At 39.1% G+C, this 20,866-nt stretch overlaps 1 protein-coding gene across 1 annotated transcript in view; it reads left to right on the forward strand.

The window, feature by feature from the left end:
* Positions 1 to 20,866, forward strand: part of LOC122802773 (stromelysin-1-like) — a 220,913-nt gene that overhangs the window by 13,491 nt on the left and 186,556 nt on the right. The window contains exon 2 of the mRNA XM_044072559.1: positions 1,821 to 2,056. Coding sequence (XP_043928494.1) covers positions 1,821 to 2,056 — 236 coding nt within the window. The remainder of the gene's footprint in view (positions 1 to 1,820; positions 2,057 to 20,866) is intronic.

Raw genomic sequence — 20,866 nt, forward strand, 5'->3', positions numbered from 1 at the left:
AACTGCATATGTGTTTGTGAAATGCCCCAGTTAGGACAGCATTTTACTTAATTAACTTGTTCAGGCTCAAACCCTGTACCTTGGTTATGGGTGACAAGACCCTGAATCCTCTACATCAACTACTAGACTACATTAGGGGTGCATTTTTAAAGAATTGTGAGCTGCAGTGCATTTTCATGGAATTGTAAGCCTCAGTGCATTTCAGGGAATTGTGGTCTTCAAAGGAAGAGACGTTTGCTGTTGCTCATGCTGTTTGCTTTCAATGTACAGCTGTTTTGTTTAGCAAATGACCATCAGTCTTTGTACTATCAAGTTTGGAAGCAGCATCAGTGGTACCCCCACACCATGTAGATGGACTGCTGATAATGCAGTGCACTTTAAGGGGTGGAGGGTGTTGTAGTCCCTAGTGTGTCTTCCTTTGGATAAGATGCCAAGTAACAATTCACCTCATTAGTTTGCCAGCTCTTCCTTTTGTAGTACAACCAGCTTATCATTTTTAATGTAACATGGGCAATTTACCCTTCAAGGGTAGTAGACATTGAATTTGCAGTTGAGCGACTGAAATGTAAAGTTGTTTGCCAGCAGCACCCTCTTCGTTAGTTACAGATCTCTTTAATGTTGAATTATTCACGATGACTTTTACTTCTACAGAGATTGTGCATATTGTCCAGTATTGGTGGATTGTAATGACAGAAGTTTGAGTGGCCTTTTATGGTTGAAATGCTCTGAAATGAGTAGTGTTGTCATTATTGGTTCATACATTTGTTTCATGGTTTACTGAAAAAATGTTCAAAACTACCAACTTAAACTACACTCTAACAAGTGATGCTAGATTATACAAAGAATATCATTTAATAAAATTAGGAAGATGAATCAAAGAACACATGCGTGGTATACATGGCCCTAAAAATGCGTGCTAGGAGCCAATGGTTTGATAACAGCCCAAAGGTAACCTTTATCCGATACTGCCCAGATTTATTTTCTTTGAATATGGGTTTCAGTACAGTTTCAATGAATATGAGTTTCAAGCTCAGATAAATTTATTTTTGTTCATGCTAAGACTATTTTCATTACAAGCCTGTATTGTTCTGTTTTGTTTAACAAACAGCTATCAGTGCTTGTGCTATAAAATTTGAAGTAAAAGTTTTAAATGAAATCCAAGTATCTGTAATCACTGTAAACGTAAAGAAAATAGTGTGTACACAGACAAGTTTGAATAGTGTTCATGGTAACTGTGAAGAAATAGCCAAGTAATGGGAGACTGCAATGGCTGGGAGGGGCTGCTGCTGGGGGCCCTATCCATTACCCTGCCTAGGACCCCATTTGACCATGATCTGGCTCTGCATACTCTTCGTCTGTACATGCTGATACATTTTCCATACTGTATCACAACTCAGGAAGAAAGCAATAGCTGAGAATGCAGACCCAGAAGCCTTACAGGTGAAGGCAAAGTTCCCACCTCTGGACTGTAACATAGTATAAACATGTCAGTATGAAACTCCATAGAAATAACTGTTGATATGTTGTATTACAGCACTGTGTGCACTAACAATTCATACTGTGCATGAGGATAGACAACAACAAACCATGGCAGTCAAGAAATCAGGAGGAAATAACTGTAAGAGTTTTGAACATGTTCACCATCTTTTCATAAGGCATCTGCAACTGGCTAGTAGCAATAAAGAAATGGGAGAGTAACATGCCATTTCTACAGTTCATTAGTACATTTCCCTGAAAGAATTTACATTACTATTATACAAAAATACATACTTCAAAAACATATGCTTTCATTTCTTAACATTGTTTTTATTTTTCATTAGGAATATCTTATGAAGTTTTACGGCCTGAGTAGGAGGAGTTTTAGGCAAAGAACCGGCAGCCCTGTGGCAGGCAAAATCCAGGAGATGCAAAGATTTTTTGGCTTGAATGTTACTGGGAAATTAGACAATGGAACACTGGCAATGATGAAGAAACCAAGATGTGGTGTTCCTGATATTGCAAACTATGCCTTCCTTCAGGATAACCCCAAGTGGAACAAGAACGTATTAACTTACAGGTATGTTTTGAAGTATGTTTATATGGGTACACAGTACAAATAAAATGTTACATTTTTGACTGGAACAGTTCCACTTTGTTCAAAAAATCATTTTAACAGTTCCTAGAGAACTATCTAGCTGCAAATTGCAACAGATGAACTACCTATCCAAGTTTTTTTTATAAATATTTCACTCAGCATGTCCTATTTGTGAACTTACATCATTCTTATAAAAGCTTCCCATGTTGAACTCTGCACCTGTTTGTTATTATGTTTTCTGTTGCACAAGTATCACTCTTAGCTGCAATATTTTCACCAACAGCCATAAAAATAAAAACATTAACTTTCATTATCTGTACAAAGACAAGATCATTTTGAAATAGTCACATTTGTCAAGATGCTATCATTCATTTTCTATATTCATTTAATTTGGTTTTCAAAGAGATTACATATTTGTAGTTGCTCTGGTAGTGCTCGCGGAACCCGCTGCTTGCGGATTCTTTTACTTCCACCATCTAGCCCAACCCAGGCCACCCCATTGAAAGCCTCGTACAGCAAAGGGACTGCTACTTGCTTTTTACTGCCATCTAAAGCAAAGTATCATTTATAAAAACCCTTACATGAAACAACAAGGAAACAAGGTTAATTTCTACTCCCTTAATGTTATCAGTATTGAGTTTTAGGTGATAATGCTGTAAATTACAGCTCAGGGATTACGCAGCACTAGCAGCTCACAGTAGGCGTCCCCCAACAAATCCTGTAGCTACATTCAAGGAATATTGTAAAACAAAACCATTATAAATAATCCTTGGCCATTATCTTCCCTGAAAAGTGAAACCTGGTTGTTTCTGCAATCTCGTGGCCTGGTCGGGGACTACGTCATGGTATTTCCCCAATCAGCCCACTGTCTCCCATAGCAACTGCGACACAAAAGCGAGGTATGATATAGTAACGGGATTACGCAGCACTAGCAGCTCACAGTAGGCGTCCCCCAACAAATCCTGTAGCTACATTCAAGGAATATTGTAAAACAAAACCATTATAAATAATCCTTGGCCATTATCTTCCCTGAAAAGTGAAACCTGGTTGTTTCTGCAATCTCGTGGCCTGGTCGGGGACTACGTCATGGTATTTCCCCAATCAGCCCACTGTCTCCCATAGCAACTGCGACACAAAAGCGAGGTATGATAGAGTACTTGTCTCGCCCCATTTGTTTCAAACTGGTAGTGCTCGCGGAACCCGCTGCTTGCGGTAAGCTTGCCGCTGGTCTAATTTTAGTGATTTCAACTGTTTTATGAATCTAAACAGTATAACTGCTATTAAAAGTGCCTAGCAAATTGCTATTAGCCTGCTTACAATATTGTCTTACTAAACAGATCTGTGGATGAATGTTTTAATGTATAAGGGCTTTCAATGGTTTGTAGATTATATGCAGTAGATAGGACCTTAGTCCTGTACGACTTGGAAATAGCAACTATAGAGCTGATATGTTGTGCCACATAAATGATTATTTCTAGCACCTTTAAGCTGTCTAAGTACAGGAGCCATGCTAAGAGTATTTAAACTTTGTTCAGAGTGACAGAGATCAAGCGACAGCCAGACCCGTTACTAGCCCTATATTTTACACCGTTACTGTATAAGTATGAGACTACTTTTAGTTAATATTTAATTCTTATATTTTCTAATGAATGGTAGCTGGGAAAGTGCTTTTTGTTAACTTCCTAGGGACACTAATAACAATATATATGATGTAAATGCTGAACTGAATGTATAAGCAGGAGACTACTTTTAGTTAATGTTTAATTCCTATATTTTCTAATGAATAGTAGTTGGGAAAGTGGTTTTTGTTGACTTCCTATGGACACTAACAATAATATCTATGTTGTAAATGTTTAACTGACCAAGAGCACTATACTCGTGTTCTAAAGTGATATGTCTAAAAAACGTAATAGTTAAGGTGTTTTTCTGTCCTAACCTGCGCCCATATCTCCATCTCATTTCCTAGGATTCTTTTACTTCCACTATCTAGCCCAACCCAGCCCGCCCCATTGAAAGCCTCATAAAGCAAAGGGACTGCTGCTTGCTTTTTACTGCCATTTAAAGCAGTCAAAGTATCATTTATAAAAAAACCTTATGTGAAACAACAAGGAAACAACGTTAATTTCTACTCCTTTAATGTTATCTGTATTGAGTTTTAGGTGGTAACACTGTAAATTACTGCTCGGGTATTCTGCAGCAGTGGCAATTCACAGTAGGCCTCCCCCAACTAATCCTGTACCTACATTCAAGGAATATTGTAAAACAAAACCATTATAGATAATCCTTGGCCATTACCTTCCCTGAAAAGTGAAACCTGATGGTTTTTGCAATCTCATGGTCTGGTCGGGCCCCACTCCATTCGCCTTGCTCTGCTCAGCTCACTCCACTCCCCTACCCTGCCCCCATTTCCCACCCCCAGGATACCTACATTTATTCTAACCCCTCATCACCTGACCACATCACCTGACCTTCACCTACACCTATCACCTACTCAACATCATATACTAATTGACACTCTATACACCACTACCAACCTCAACTTACACACAATATCTACTAGCCACACCGCCACACCACCTCAAATACCTTACAGCCTCATCACCTCAATCACCTAACAGCCATCATCTTAGCATCTCTACCATACAGCATGCAAACTACACTAGCATCTCTCTCATTAGCCCTCACCCTAGCCTACATCACATCCATACGAGCTAACTTACCTCTAGACAACACCATATTCCATACATCACATATTTCCACACCCACAAAAACTCACACAAACTTCTCTATCAGCCCCACAATTCTTAATCTTAATACTACACTTTATATACACATTAGCATACCAAGATGCAACACTAGAAAATCCTCACATAGATACAGCATAGAAATAACACACATAACCAAACACATACTATCAACCATAAAGAGACTACTAATCTCTGGTGACATACACCCAAACCCAGGTCCACTCAAAACTAAACAGATATCTGACCTACTAATTCTTAATATCAACATAAAACGTATTGCTAATAAGATACCTGAACTGCATGCATTTATAACCCATTATGCTCCTGACATTCTGACCATCACAGAGACATGGCTAAAACCTAGCATCCAAAATGAAGAATTCCTCCCCTCAGGATATAATACCCTAAGACTGGATAGAGTAGGCAGAAAAGGAGGTGGGGTAGTCATTCTCTTTAAAAACACATTAAACCTCCAACTCCTTCAAGCCCCTCTACCTAAATTTCATAATGCCAAAACAATTTTTTCAGTCCTATGCTTAAATAAAACAAAAAATCAACATTCTCTGCTGCTACATTCCTCCAAGAAATAACTCTCTCATAATAGAGGTAATCTTACAGTGGACAAAAAACAACCTACCACAAGAAACTATCCTACTAGGTGGCCTAAATACTGACTGGACAGCCTGTAACTCCAATAACCCCACTAACCACATTAATCTCTATGGGTTCTCTCAACTCCTTCAAGAACCTACTAGGTCAGATAAAAGATCACAAAAACAATCCATTCTGGATTAGGTACTGGTCAGTTACCCCAAACAAAACTACTAGACAGATTGCCTACCAGATGGTCTCAGTGACCACCTCCCCACATTCCTACTATGCAAATGCACTAACCTACCTAAGCCCATAGTTCATAGATTAATACAAGATGATCGCAACCTAAACCCTTATGATCTCAACACTGTTCTAAGCCATTGTAACTGGGAACCACTACAAACCCTTGGATTAGACCAGGCAGTTGACTACTTTAATACTACTTTTATCAATGTCCTTAACAGACTCACCCCTACTAGGAAAGTTAGAGTGAAAGCCAACTATGCAGCATGGCTAAGTAGAGAAACTAGAGCCCTACTAAACCACAGAGATAAAGCCTGGAAAACCTGGAAAAGGGAAAACACCACCTGTTCCAAACAAAACTACCAACAGCTTAGAAATCAGGCCAAACTACAGGCCAGACAGGATAAACAGAACTGCTGCCTAGGGGCTCAAAGCAAATACTCAGAAAACCCACAAAAAGTCTGGCAGTCTATCAACTCCTTACTAAAATCAGGCAAAACCACTGCTCCAGCCCCAAACTCCACCAACAATAGCATGGACATAGCCACTCAATTTAATCACCACTTTACAGAGTCCATCCTGGTATTATCCAGCTAACTATCCAAAAATAGCCCTTCATGCACCCTCAACCAGTCATCCAGAAAGTATTCCCTCCTTTACTCTATCACTAGTCCCCACCTCTGCAATTAAAAAGCTCCTTCTAAAACTGAAGCCCACCACCCTTGCAGTTGATAACTTACCTGCTAACTTCCTAAAAATGGCTGCAGAATCTATACCTTACCCTGTCTCCATCCTTATCAACTTCTCCATACAGGAATCCCATATCCCAAAACTCTGGAAAGTTTCATATATTATTCCTCTTCATAAAGGCAGAAACTCTTATGATTTTTCAAACTACCGATCCATCGCCAATCTATCCCCCCTATCTAAACTTCTAGAGAAGTGTATCCACTTCCAAATCATGAAATTCCTGAACACACATCAACTCCTGTCCATCACACAACATGGTTTCCGCCCACATCATAGCCCAACCACTGCTCTTACATCTTTCACTAATCTAGTTAACCAACACAGGAACAACAATAGCTTTACATCTGCCATTTTTTTGGATCTCTCCAAAGCATTTGACATGGTCTCACATACCATTCTGCTAGATTCTCTAGCCTCACTCTCCTTTCCACCATCTACAATAGCCTGGTTAAGAAGCTACCTATCTGACAGGCAACAATCTGTCCAATGGCAAGGTGTACTGTCCCCTCAACTTCCTCCCATCATAGGTGTCCCACAAGGCTCAATACTGGGCCCACTTCTCTTTTCTATCTTCATCAGTAATCTACATAGCTCAACCCAACATGCCACTCTTATTCAATATGCAGATGATTCGACTTTGATCTGCACACCCCCATCTCCAGCCATTCTGCAACAATTCACCCAGGAAACTTTTAACTCAGTAAAAAAATGGATTTCTGATATTCAACTTATCCTAAACCACAATAAGACTAAATTAGTACTATTTTCCCCTAACAAATCAAAACCTGCTCCCCTCTCCTTCACCATCACCTCTAAAAATGGCACTACCATTTCCCCTTCTGACCATACCAAACGTCTCGGCATTGAAATTGACAATAATCTTCACTTCAATGTCCACATCTCACAAACTATCAAAAAGGTTCACAGAAAAATGGGCACACTGTATAGGCACAGAAACATTCTCTCAGACCAAGCAAGAGTCACCCTAGCCTGGACTTGCCTATTGCCCACACTAATGTATGCAGCACCCATTTTTACCCACATCAGAAAAATAGATCTAGACAAACTAGAATTATGTTACAATAAGATCGCCAAGTTGGCTAAAAACACCACCTTCAGAACACATCATTGTGTTGCTCTAAGGGACCTTAATTGGCTAGAACTAACTCAATTACTTAATTATCACCAGCTAGTCACTGCCTACAATATTCTTAAATACCCTGATAAAAACCCCATCCCTAACTCAACTACTTGCCCACTACACAGCAAATCGCCCTGTCTGATCTAGTGACAAATTTCTCCTCTGTATCACTAGAGCAATCAATACTGCAGGAAAAGCACTATATTCCCACACCATTGCTAGAAACTGGAATTGCCTTCCCCCTTCGCTGACCACTGCCTCTACCACCTCACACTTCAAAAACTTTCTCAAATCACATCTGATGAATATCTGGCTGTGTCCTTGTATTACTTATCAAATCACATCTGATGAATACCCGGCTATGTCCTTGTATTACTTATCAAATCACACTTGATGAATACCTGGCTATGTCCTTGTATTACTTATCAAATCACATCTGATGAATACCTGGCTGTGTCTTTCTATTACTTATCAAATCACATCTGATAAATACCTGTTATGTCCTTGTATTACTTATCAAATCACATCTGATGAGTACCTGGTTGTGTCCTTGTATTACTTATCAAATCACATCTGATGAATACCTGGCTATGTCCTTGTATTACTTATCAAATCACATCTGATGAGTACCTGGCTGTGTCCTTGTATTACTTATCAAATCACATCTGATGAATACCTGGCTATGTCCTTGTATTACTTATCAAATCACATCTGATGAGTATCTAGCTGTGTCCTTGTATTACTTATCAAATCACATCTGATGAATACCTGGCTATGTCCTTGTATTACTTATCAAATCACATCTGATGAATACCTGGCTATGTCCTTGTATTACTTATCAAATCACATCTGATGAATACCTGTTATGTCCTTGTATTACTTATCAAATCACATCTGATGAATACCTGGCTATGTCCTTGTATTACTTATCAAATCACATCTGATGAATACCTGGCTATGTCCTTGTATTACTTATCAAATCACATCTGATGAATACCTGGCTATGTCCTTGTATTACTTATCAAATCACATCTGATGAGTACCTGGCTGTGTCCTTGTATTACTTATCAAATCACATCTGATGAATACCTGGCTATGTCCTTGTATTACTTAGCAAATCACATCTGATGAATACCTGGCTATGTCTTGTATTACTTATCAAATCACATCTGATGAGTACCTGGCTGTGTCCTTGTATTACTTATCAAATCACATCTGATGAGTACCTGGCTATGTTCTTGTATTACTTAAACTTCATATCACATCTGATGAATACCTGGCTATGTCCTTGTATTACTTAAACTTAAGCTCTCCTACCTTTTCCTCCTCATATCCATTCACCAATACCAAGTTAGTCACTGTAATCCTCTATGGGGACTAAAACTCTAACAGCCACCATTCACCAATACCAAGTTAGTCACTGTAATCCTCTATGGGACTAAAACTCTAACAGCCACTATTCACCAATACCAAGTTAGTCACTGTAATCCTCTATGGGACTAAAACTCTAACAGCCACTATTCACCAATACCAAGTTAGTCACTGTAATCCTCTATGGGACTAAAACTCTAACAGCCACCATTCACCAATACCAAGTTAGTCACTGTAATCCTCTATGGGACTAAAACTCTAACAGCCACTATTCACCAATACCAAGTTAGTCACTGTAATCCTGTATGGGACTAAAACCCTAGCAACCACCATTCACCTATACCACATTAGTCACTGTAATCCTCTATGGGACTAAAACTCTAACAGCCATTAGCCGAGCCTGTAAGTAGCTCCTAATCCCTACTGTTTGTACCTTCTCTGACTGCTGACTCCTCATATCCATTCACCAATACTAAGATAGTCAGTGTAATCCTTTATGGGACTAAAACTCTTAACAGCCATTAGTCCAGCCTATAAGTAACTCCTAATCCCTACTGTTTGTAACTTCTCTGACTGCTGAAAAGTTTCTTGTCTGCTTGTATATTTTAATGTGAATATCTGATTGTTTTGTTGTATAATGTACATGTTTGTTGTATCACTTTGTATAAAAATATTTTTCTCTTGATTAACAATGTGGAGTTTTTCTCCCTGGGCCTCTACTGTAAATGGACCTAGTCCAGTTGGAATTTCCCGGTTAACAAATGTAAAATAAAATAAAAATAAATAAATTAAATTTTGAACTTGTTCTACCTTATCCCAGTAGGGATATGGTGGTAAGAGCATTACTGATGTTTACTGTATTACTCTAGAAGATGTGGTTAGAATTGCATGGAAATCCCTTTCCTTTCTAGAAATGCTATGAGATCTTTATCTTGATTTATATTAGAATCACCCAAGCTGGAATGTCTAATGCACTCCAAATATACAACCAGGCAGTTTATCATGAACACTTTGTACATCTGCATTTATCAGGTGCACTACATACCTCAGGATGGGGGGATGACTATTTAAAGTTTGGGTATGAAAATTCCAATTATTTCTAAGGGTGAGAGGAATGGATGTCTTACAACATAAGTTATAGGATATGTTAGACATCTGAAATTACTTATACATAAATATTTTGATTCACATTTCCCCTAAGGTTTATGTAGTGACTGTCTTGAATGTGCTAAAGGGAGTGTATTCATGTAATATGCTCGGTATGTGTTGGTCATTTAGGCTGAGGTTCATAGAAAACTCAAACTTGGTACTCCACAGCTTGCATCAATCAATCAATCAGAGTCCACTTTGGAACAGTGGGCCAGTTCACATAGTGCAATAACCATACATAATGAATAAATAAGTATTTGTCCATCACGGTATAATGGAAATCTCTTCTATGGTTTGCTGCTAGCCACACCGATTCAAATAAATAGCAAGATTCTCACAAGCTCTACATCCATGTCTCTTTCATCCATCCATTGTCCCTATATTTAAAATCTAAACTGCCCACCCTTTCTCCAGTTGTTGAAATAACACTGTGCTGTTGTATAGAGTACACCTGTCCAGCTTCCCGAGCTATACATGTATGACATTATTCATGTCTAGGATAGTTCCACTACCCCCCAATACAAACACACATAATTTAAAACAGTAACTTAATAATCATGCACAGTGTCAATCATTTCTGAGCTTACTCCAGCGGTTATAGCTTCAGAAGTAGGAAAGGCTGTAGTACCATGCCTTATTTGCTGCTTCAATTTCAATTCTTTTTCGTAATTCCCTGTTTAATGTAATTTCCAAGCATGTAACTTTAGAGGATGGTAATATGACTGTGACAGAGTTTAGTTTTTAGACAAAAATGCATGTTGTAGCTGAAGCTGGCATCAAGCTATACACCATAAGAGCTCATACCTGTCTATAAACAACAGCAAGGTTTACCAGTCATGACTGTACTAACTTGGGATAGAACTGAACTGAGTCTGGAACAGAATGTTATAGCAATCACAATGCAGTATCCATGACTGTGAGAGGGGTCATCTAAGATACAACAGTCTGGATATAAACAGAAAAGAAATCTCACCTAGCATAGGTTAAGCCATTTTGTTATATGGCCAAAACTCTTCAGGTAAGTAATTTGGGACTGTTTTTCTTAGTAAAGTATAGAAGACATAAAAGTAGTAAAGAAGAAAACTGGATTTTAAGTATACCAGAATACAGCACTCATGAGCCATATTACCCAGAACAGTAGCCCAAATGTTTAATAAAGTGGAGAAGAAAGAGATTAAGTAAAGTGCTGTTGCATTAACTGCATGCTGAAAGAAACAGAGTACATTAAAATGCTATGCAGTTTCTTTGTGAACATGCATATATGTTGGATTCTCACTAATACTTAACTAATGTCATTCGCCGTGGTGGTGCAGCAGGTAGTGTTGTCGCCTCGCAGCAAGAGGCTCTCCAGTTCAATTCATGGCTGGAGTTCCTTCTGTGTGGTCTGCATGTCCGCCCTGCGGTCAACTGAATGTTAAATGACATGCAGGTAGGTGCGTGAGTCTGTGTGTGTGCCTTTTCTGAAGGTTGGGTGCCGGGCTGGCAACTCGGCACCATAAAAATCTACTGCCAATCATAACCGAACAGGTGATCCACTGAGGCGACCCCTAACCAGGAAAAGCTGAAAGACATGCATACTAATACTTAACTAATATAATAAGTACGTAAATATAACAAAGTTAATTACTGAAATAGTTGAACTTGACAGTTATGTGTTATTTTACGCAAATATAATCTTAGATGAAGAAAACATACAGAATGGTTTTCGTGCATCCATTACTTTAAGCTTTAAGCTGCTAAACTGTGAATAGAAAAGAAATTTATTGGTAATAACCTAGAAGCTGTTATCCTACAGATGAACTCTGCGCAACATCATTACACCAGATCAGTAGTTAGACATGTTTGTTCAATGTGAGAAAGAACAATATGAAAAGTAAATATTTCAAGCACCAGATAGGTAGTTGAACAATCTAATTTTCATTTACTTACTCCTACTTGCCAAACTGAGCATTTCTTAATAAATAGCCCTGTTAAAGATCACTGCACAATGTTGTTATTTATAAAAACAAGCTGTGGAGGAGTTGCATCTGGCACTCAAATCTGGATTTGATCTGTAACCACTGCCTCCATGTGATGATATAACTGCAAGAAAGTAAACTCAAGTCTGACTGATTAATTAATCCACAAGGTACAACCTGACTCCAAGAGCATAAAGGAAATATGTATTGCAGTCCTGGGTATAGGCTTCCAACTTCCACACCTAAACTAAACTGCACACTGTTCATTTACAGCTGAGTCTTTGGCCCAGCAGTGACAGATCCCTGCCTTACAATTCTCTCAGTGAACTAATGTCTTCCCGTGCCCCTTTATTCACGGTAACTGTCTTTCACATAAAAGTATCAAGTTTTAACATTTGTTTATTGGGAAAGTCCGATTTGGAATTAAGCCAATTTTCAGCAAAGGCCCGGGGAGAAATGCTCCAGATACATATCTTTGAAATGTAGAGGAAACCGGAGCACCCGGAGGAAATGCACACAAACGTAGGGAGGACATGTAGACTCCACACAGAAGGCACGCCAGCCAAGAATTGAACCAGAGAACCTCTTGCTACTGCTGCACCACTGCACCATTCAACTTTCACACACTCACACACACACACACACACACACACACACACACACACACACACACACACACACACACACACATACACACACACACACACACACACACACACACACACACACACACACACACACACACACACTCACACACACACACACACACACACACACACACACACACACACACACACACACACACACACAAACACTCTTCCTGGGAAAAGACTGGCAAAATTCTCTAGTTCCCCGCAGTTTTTTTCCTGGCCTAGTTGCGCTGCCACCACTCAGTAGAACCAAGAGACTTACAGTTACCTGCCACTCTTAAATTGAGCCAGATATGAAATACAGTAAATAGGACCTCTTTCCCTTGTAGTCAGCTGAAGTAGTTTTGTAGGTATGTGCCAATCAGCTTGCATCCCTACAATGTAAATAATTCAAATAATAATTACCCTCTTCTCAAATAAAAAGCAGTAAATAACTTCACTTATAAAAATATCAGCTACAAGAGCTTAACAGCAAATGAACTTTACTTCAATAAAAAAGAAAATTGTGCCAAAACAGAGTAAAATATCTGTGGATTGACACACATGGGAAATTAAAAAGAAAAAGAAAAAATATGCAATGTTCTCTGGCTAGAGTACTACAGGAGTACTGTTCCTAAATAGCTAGATAGCTCCACACAGCAAGACAACTTCATCTTCAAATGCTGTAACATATAATTGTAAAATATATTTCTCCTTTTACCCCAATGTGCATCCCATTGCTGGGGAAACGTCACAAACCAGTTCTTTCACTCATCATAGCAGTCATCAAAGATTTGTCAACATACATCAACACCTGCTTTCTTTGAAACCTGAATCCCAGTTGAGTCTTAGTGTGATCATTATAGCCTTTATATTCCACTGCTCTTTCATTTATAACATTAAAATTAGGGGCCATCGTGTCTAGAAAACTCAGCACATTTCCCTGTCCTTTGTCATCTGGATAAACAAAGTGCCACATTCCTAACATGAGAAAACATGCGGCAGATAAAAATGAGCTTTTCCTTTAGTGTCACACTAATACATTTCATAGTCATTCCCTGTCTTTTGACATGGGCAAAGTGTCTTATTTCTGGCATGAGAACACACACACTGGAGATAAACATGAGATGAAGTGAAAAACAAAGACTACATTCTGATTCATTTAGCCTGGCCTTCATAGTGGCTTTTCCTTTTGCTTGGTATTAAACCTGTATTCACACCTGTATCAGGTTTGGAGTAGTCTCCTTTACCCGAATGTAGCATGTTCTCACTCTGCTTCCTTTAACATGCTTCTGTGTGAACAGCTTTTATTCTTGCAGTTTGTTAATAAATTGCCTGTATCCTAATGTATTCCACGTTTATTCCTTCAGACATAACCACCCAGCTGACCTACTGACATTATAAATTGCAACTGATAATCTCCTGTCAATATATGATAGCTTTGGTCACTTAGTACTAACAGACCTGCATTTGGCTTAGTTGTGTATCTCCCAATCAAATACTAAACAAATGACAAATAATGTAAAGGTTATTAAGTCTGACAAGCAACCTACCTACATTTCTTTCTAATTATTTTCATTTGAGCCAACTTTTTCTCCCTTACATTCATTTGCACTTACATCCACCAACCCCCTTGTAAACAACCGTGCTTAACTACTGTTGCACAAAAGGTATGCTGTAACCCTTCGTATTAACATGTTTTGACTTAACTGAACAAATTCATATTTATGCTTTATCTTTTATTCCAAAATTTTTGCAGCATTTCCAGTCAGACTGTAGATTTTGTTACACTTTCATGCATATGTTTATTCTATAGTGCTGTGTTCATTGCATAGTAAAACAACTAAGTGTCTGGGCTTTCCTTCTTGAATCTGGACAGAAAGCGGACCACAATCTGGTATGAAGCAAAGCATAAGTAAACAAAGAGATTGTTAACTAGCTAGATAATCATAAAAGTAAAAATACTGAGAGAATAGTGTTCAGCAGACAGTGTTTCGGTGAGCTGTCATTTTAGTGTTCCACAGCATTCACCGAGCTGCCATTTTTCAAACTGTCCAACATTTTTCTTTATCTATCTAAACACAACCCAGATTTGATACAACACATTGTGTACTCCACCTGGTATTCATTCATAGTTTATCTGTTCCTGCAATGATTCCTAAATGTCTATCAATGCCCTCTGCAGTACCTTGTGTGCTTTTAGTTAAAAAGCATTTAGTTGTGTCAAACAATGACTTACACTGTTACTGGAATACTGGAATGAAGAAGAAAATTTTATAGATAAGCAGTGAATAGAACAACGAAGTACTGGCCAATGAAAACAACTGGGAATCGTAATATTTATCTCTCTCCAAATGTTTAGACTCCAAGTGTTTTGTGTGTGTGCGTGTGTGTGTGTGTGTGTGTGTGTGTGTGTGTGTGTGTGTGTGTGTGTGTGTGTGTGTGTGTGTGTGTGTGTGTGTGTGTGTGTGTGTGTGTGTGTGTGTGTGTGTGCGTGTGTGTGTGTGTGTGTGTGTGTGTGTGTGTGTGTGTGTGATGAACTAGTTCTGACTGTGAGACTAGTTATAGTAAAATAAATGTCATGGTCTCTGCAGTCATGAATTTCTGTAGTTGCAACATTTTTACATTATCATTTTATGTAGGGGCTATGTAACATGTAAAATGTATAAGTGTGAATCTTAAAACTGATTTCACACAGTGAATGAAGGCTCTTGTTTTAGGGTACCAGGAATTGTTTGAATATGAAGTATTAGCAAACTGAAAGCTGCTTTTTACAATTATGCACTTCCCTGACATTAGCACTCAGTTCTAGGCATAAAGGCAACATCCAGCACTGCCTCTGAGAAGGGACGCGACATTTGTTCCTTCATGTAGTGAACTGCCATTCTGACATACAGCGCTTTCACTGAAAATGGATGCAGCATGTCTGAGAGCTGTACTTGTTCTGTTTATCGTTAGTAAACACGGTGAACCAACATACAGTAATGTTACAAATGAAAAGGAAAAGAATCCGTCTCACTCTGAGGCAACCATGATACCCCCGGTAGTAATAGTCTCATCCGACAGACTCACACAGAAGCCACCAATTAGGGACATAATCATCTCTCTCTGACATCTGTGTAAGCAACACTAATGAACTGTAATGATTCGTTGTCATTCAGACATAGGAAACTACAATAGATCACAATGCAGAGCATCTCACTGGCTGTGTTGTTATTCCTTGATGGTGACATGGTCTGCTTCAACATCATTGTGATTTATGACAATATGTCTTAGGAGGGCCAGACTATCTGTGTAACAGGCTTGCTAAATATCTAATGGTTGTATGTACTACACAGACAATGTTCTGATTTATGCCAATGACTGTGAGGTAGGCTGTTTATCTCTGGCATCTGTGCAGGTTTGACTATTGTACATAATAGCATGCTTAAGATACATGTCATTGATGTGAAACAAAGTGCAAACTCAGTTGCAAAATCAGGAATAATAACATAACTGCACTGCTGCAAGGCAGTTGTTTCACCAGTACACTGCTTTGGGACTATCTCTACAGGTGGCCAAGAATAAATTCCTTGAGTGTCAATTACCTGAAGCACAAGAAGCTGAACACAATGCCGATCACTGTTTTTTAAAGACAGCGCCAGCTTTTCTTGACCCTGCTTCTCAGCAGCGGGCATCTTCGAGTGGACGAAATAAATGGCTGACTAGTTTTGCTGGGTGCCTTGAACTACTTAGGGATCATTTGGTACCTTTGGTGTTTGTTTTCCGAGTTTTATAAATGCTTACTATTACAAACATTATACATCAAATATATTCTTGTGTACAATATAATCAATCCAACATTGACCAAGGTGGCCAATTTCTGCCTTCTCTTAAACCTCATTCCTCTTCCTCAACATTTTGCATGTGTTGTTCCCTCAATTTCCATTTTTTCTATGTAATCTACTAGTGATTTCCTTGATTTCCTTATAATATATATATATATATATATATATATATATATATATATATATATATGTGTGTGTGTGTGTGTGTGTGTGTGTGTGTGTATGTATGTACGTGTATAAAACACAGAATATATTCATAATATCAAACAGAAAAAGAATGAACATTAAAAGATCGACCACAAAAAGTTGAAATGCAAAACCTTGAAAAACCTACAAACAATTGCTATGCGGGGGGGGGGAGCCCACCACACCCACTGCTACTTACATATACCAACTCTGAGATTGCTTTTGGTATCTCTGATGCTCAGGGTTTTGTTGTCCAGTGTTTCATGGTAGTACCACTCACGCATTGGCAGGTATGTTGTTTACAACTTGTGATTCAATTCCCATGCATTTTTTCTTATCTGTGCACTCCTAAACTCTTGAACATAATATGCAATTAAGTATGTGGAACCTGCACAGGAAATGTTTAATGTTCTGAACAAGTACATACATTATGAGCATGCAGGTCATTACAAATTACAGTGCATATTACTCAAGCAGGCAGACTGCGGTGGTGGTGCTGCGGTAGCATTGTCGCCTCACAGTTAGACGTTGCCCGTTCGATTCTCAGTTAGAGCGTCTTCTGTGTAGCGACATATGTGAATGGGCGTTCCTTCGTTGAAGGTTGTGTGTTAGGCCCAGCAAGCCAGTACGTAAAAATCTACTGCCAATCATTAGCAGACCGGAGTTCCGCTGTGGCGACCCCTAATCGGGAAAAGCCAAAAGACACAAACAAATCACTCAAGCAGACCCTTAGACTGTTGTTGTCTCACAATCAATAAGTGCAACACAGTAGGTGGCAAATAAAATGCTAACCCGTGGCATTTGCACTATGTATGCTTTTGTACTCCAGAGTAGCATTTGTTATAAACTGCATAGACAGGGAAGCTCTATAGGTAGCATACTCGTCTTTGGAGCAGAAGGCTGAGTGTTCCATTCCAACAATAGCTACGTGGATTAATCTTATAATATAGAAAATAATTGTGGGGTCCTGCACTGCTAAATGAACTGTCCATTGGATGAGATGTTAAATCAATGCCCTTTCAGCCTGAATTGGTGGTAGCTCAAAAAAAATCAGGGTTTTTTTTATTTGCATTTTTCCTTTATTATAAGTAGTGGAAGCAAGGTTAAGAAGGGACGTGATGATTAGTGATCAGCAGTATGGTTTCATGCCAGGAAAGAGCACTACAGATGCGATCTTTGCTCTGAGAGTGTTGATGGAGAAGTACAGAGAATGTCAGAAGGAGTTGCATTGTGTTTTTGTAGACTTAGAGAAAGCATATGACAGGGTGCCTAGAGAGGAGTTGTGGTATTGTATGAGGAAGTCAGGAGTGTCAGAAAAGTATGTAAGAGTGGTACAGGATATGTACGAGGGTAGTGTGACAGCGGTGAGGTCTGCAGTGGGAGTGACAGATGCATTTAAGGTGGAGGTGGGGTTACATCAAGGAACAGCTATGAGCCCTTTCTTATTTGCAATGGTGATGGACAGGTTGACAGACAAGATCAGACAGGAGTCCCCGTGGACTATGATGTTTGCAGATGACATTGTGATCTGTAGTGAGAGTAGGGAACAGGTCGAGGAGACCCTGGAGAGATGGAGATATGCTCTAGAGTGAAGAGGAATGAAGGTCAGCAGGACTAAGACAGAATATATGTGTGTGAATGAGAGGGAGGATAGAGGAATGGTGAAGATGCAAGGAGTAGAGGTGGCGAAGGTGGATGAGTTTAAAATACTTGGGGTCAATAGTTCAGAGTAACAGTGAGTGTGGAAGAGAGGTGAAGAAGAGAGTACAGGCAGGATGGAGTGGGTGGAGAAGAGTGTCAGGAGTGATTTGTGACAGACGAGTACCTGTAAGAGTGAAAGGGAAGGTCTACAAGAGGGTTATGAGACCAGCTATGTTATATGGGCTGGAGACAGTAGCATTGACAAAAAGGCAGGAGTTTGAGCTGGATGTGGCAGAATTAAAGATGTTAAGATTTGCACTGGGTGTGACGAGGGTGGACAGGATTAGGAATAAGTATATTAGAGGGTCAGCCCAGGTTGGAAGGTTTGGAGACAAAGCCAGAGAGGCACGATTACGTTGATTTGGGCATGTGCTGAGGAGGGATGCTGAGTATATTGGGAAAAAGATGCTAAGGATGAAGCTACCAGGTAACAGGAAAAGAGGAAGGCCTAAGATAAGGTTTATGGATGTGGTGAGAGAGGAAATGCAGGTGGTTGGTGTGACAGAGCAAGATGCAGAGGACAGGAATAAATGGAAACAGGTGATCTGCTGTGGCGACCCTTAACGGGAACAGCCAAAAGAAGATGATGATGATGATACTTCTTTACATTATTTGTGCATTCATATTCATAACAGATATCTTGTGATTTCTTTCCATTTTTCTAAACATTAATATATAATCTACAGCAAAAAGTCCATTTTCATCATTTCATAAAATAAAAATACAAAAATATTTTAAGCCAGCAATAGCAACTATTCTTTAAAATTTCTTATCTATCCCCTATCCTTTCTCTAGAACCAACTTCCTCTATTTGTATTATTCAATAATCCTTCGCATCTTTTTTTCCATAATCTCCAGATTGCTACAATATTCTGTCACACTTTTGAATCTCATTTTTTCTTTATCATATTTTCCAGTATAATATCATATCCACTGTTATATTTTTTACATCCTTCCATTTATATTCCTTTCTAAAACTTCTCCAAAAACTGTTAATTTTTTTACGTTCTAAAAAGCAATATTGAGAGTTCAGAAACAGCTCCACCACTAGTGGTGACAGCTGTGGTAAAAAGGGGCTGCACCTGTGATTCAGTATTTTATGATTCAGACACATGAGCCTCATTGAGAAAACACCTCATTATCAGCTAATTTACATGTCTTCATTAACTACTGCAAGTGCAGAGCAGTACTCTCTGTGGTGGTTAATGCTGTTGGCACAGGCACTCCTCCAATTCACTTTCCCATATACATACACAGTAAAATATGAGTGCGTACACACACACACACACACACACACACACACACACACCACACACCCCATATTTGTCCCTGTGTTAACAGAAAATCTTTGATGTCTTCTCTTATGTTTTCACTGTCCCATAACTCCCACATGATTACACTTAGTCATTAATAACAGACATTAGAGTTTCAGACTACATATCCTGCAGTAACTGCATTCTAGTGCAAAAGCTGTTATTTTTGTGACTTTCTAGCTTTATAGGAGAAACCATTAAAATCCATCCCTGGTTGTCTGTCTTTGTCTCAACATTAATTTTGGCTCTGTTTAGACTTCTTGTGCTACAAGGTTGAGAGGTATGATTACATGTGTCCTGTCACTCTCACTCATAACTCACAAAGTGCTATAGGCTTTGAATAATACCTGAGGCCCTCATTATATGTTAAAAAAGGGCTCCTGTGCCTTTCCCCTCATTGGTAATATATAATTTTCTGTAGTCTTAGTCTTTATCGCCATGTTATTCTATTGTGTCAAAGTGGTGGCACAGAGAACTAATGTCCCCTGAATATCCTCTGTGGGAGATTACAGGATCTAGATCCTTTTTTTAGTATCTTTAAAGCACACTAGTTATAGTGTCCCTGGTGTCTAATTGTTTCTCTGACAACACTGTCTTTTCTACACACACACACACACACACACACACACACACACACACACACACACACACACACATACACACACATAAAATGTTATTCCTAGTGGCTAATGTCCCCTCCAGCCCCTAAATGCTGTTAAGGCATGAGATGAAAGTGGTTTCCTAGGTGTCTAGTGGGTTCCTTTGATCAATATTGTCTTTCATTTCAATTTTTTCATTTAATGCCATTAAGACATGCTATATAAAGTATCCCTGGCGGCTAGTGGTTCCTCCTCTGCTAAGTGCCATTAAGGATGGTATTAAGTGTAATCCCTGGTGTCAAGTGGTTATTTCTAACCCAACGGTGTAAGTCTTGCTCTTTAGTTTGGGGGAGTATGGTGGTATGGAAGCTCTCCAACACACACACACACACACAGACACACACACACACACACACACACACACACACACACACACACACACACACCAAAACATTCAGTCAATAAACACATGCACACACACACACACACACACACACACACACACACACACACACACGCACTCTCAAATGGACAGACATGTATAAATCTACCCTGCCACATCACTAACCCCCCTACTGAGACTT

Source organism: Protopterus annectens, chromosome 5.part0, assembly GCF_019279795.1.
Source record: "Protopterus annectens isolate FY-2018-M chromosome 5.part0, PAN1.0, whole genome shotgun sequence".
Lineage (NCBI taxonomy): Eukaryota > Metazoa > Chordata > Ceratodontiformes > Protopteridae > Protopterus > Protopterus annectens.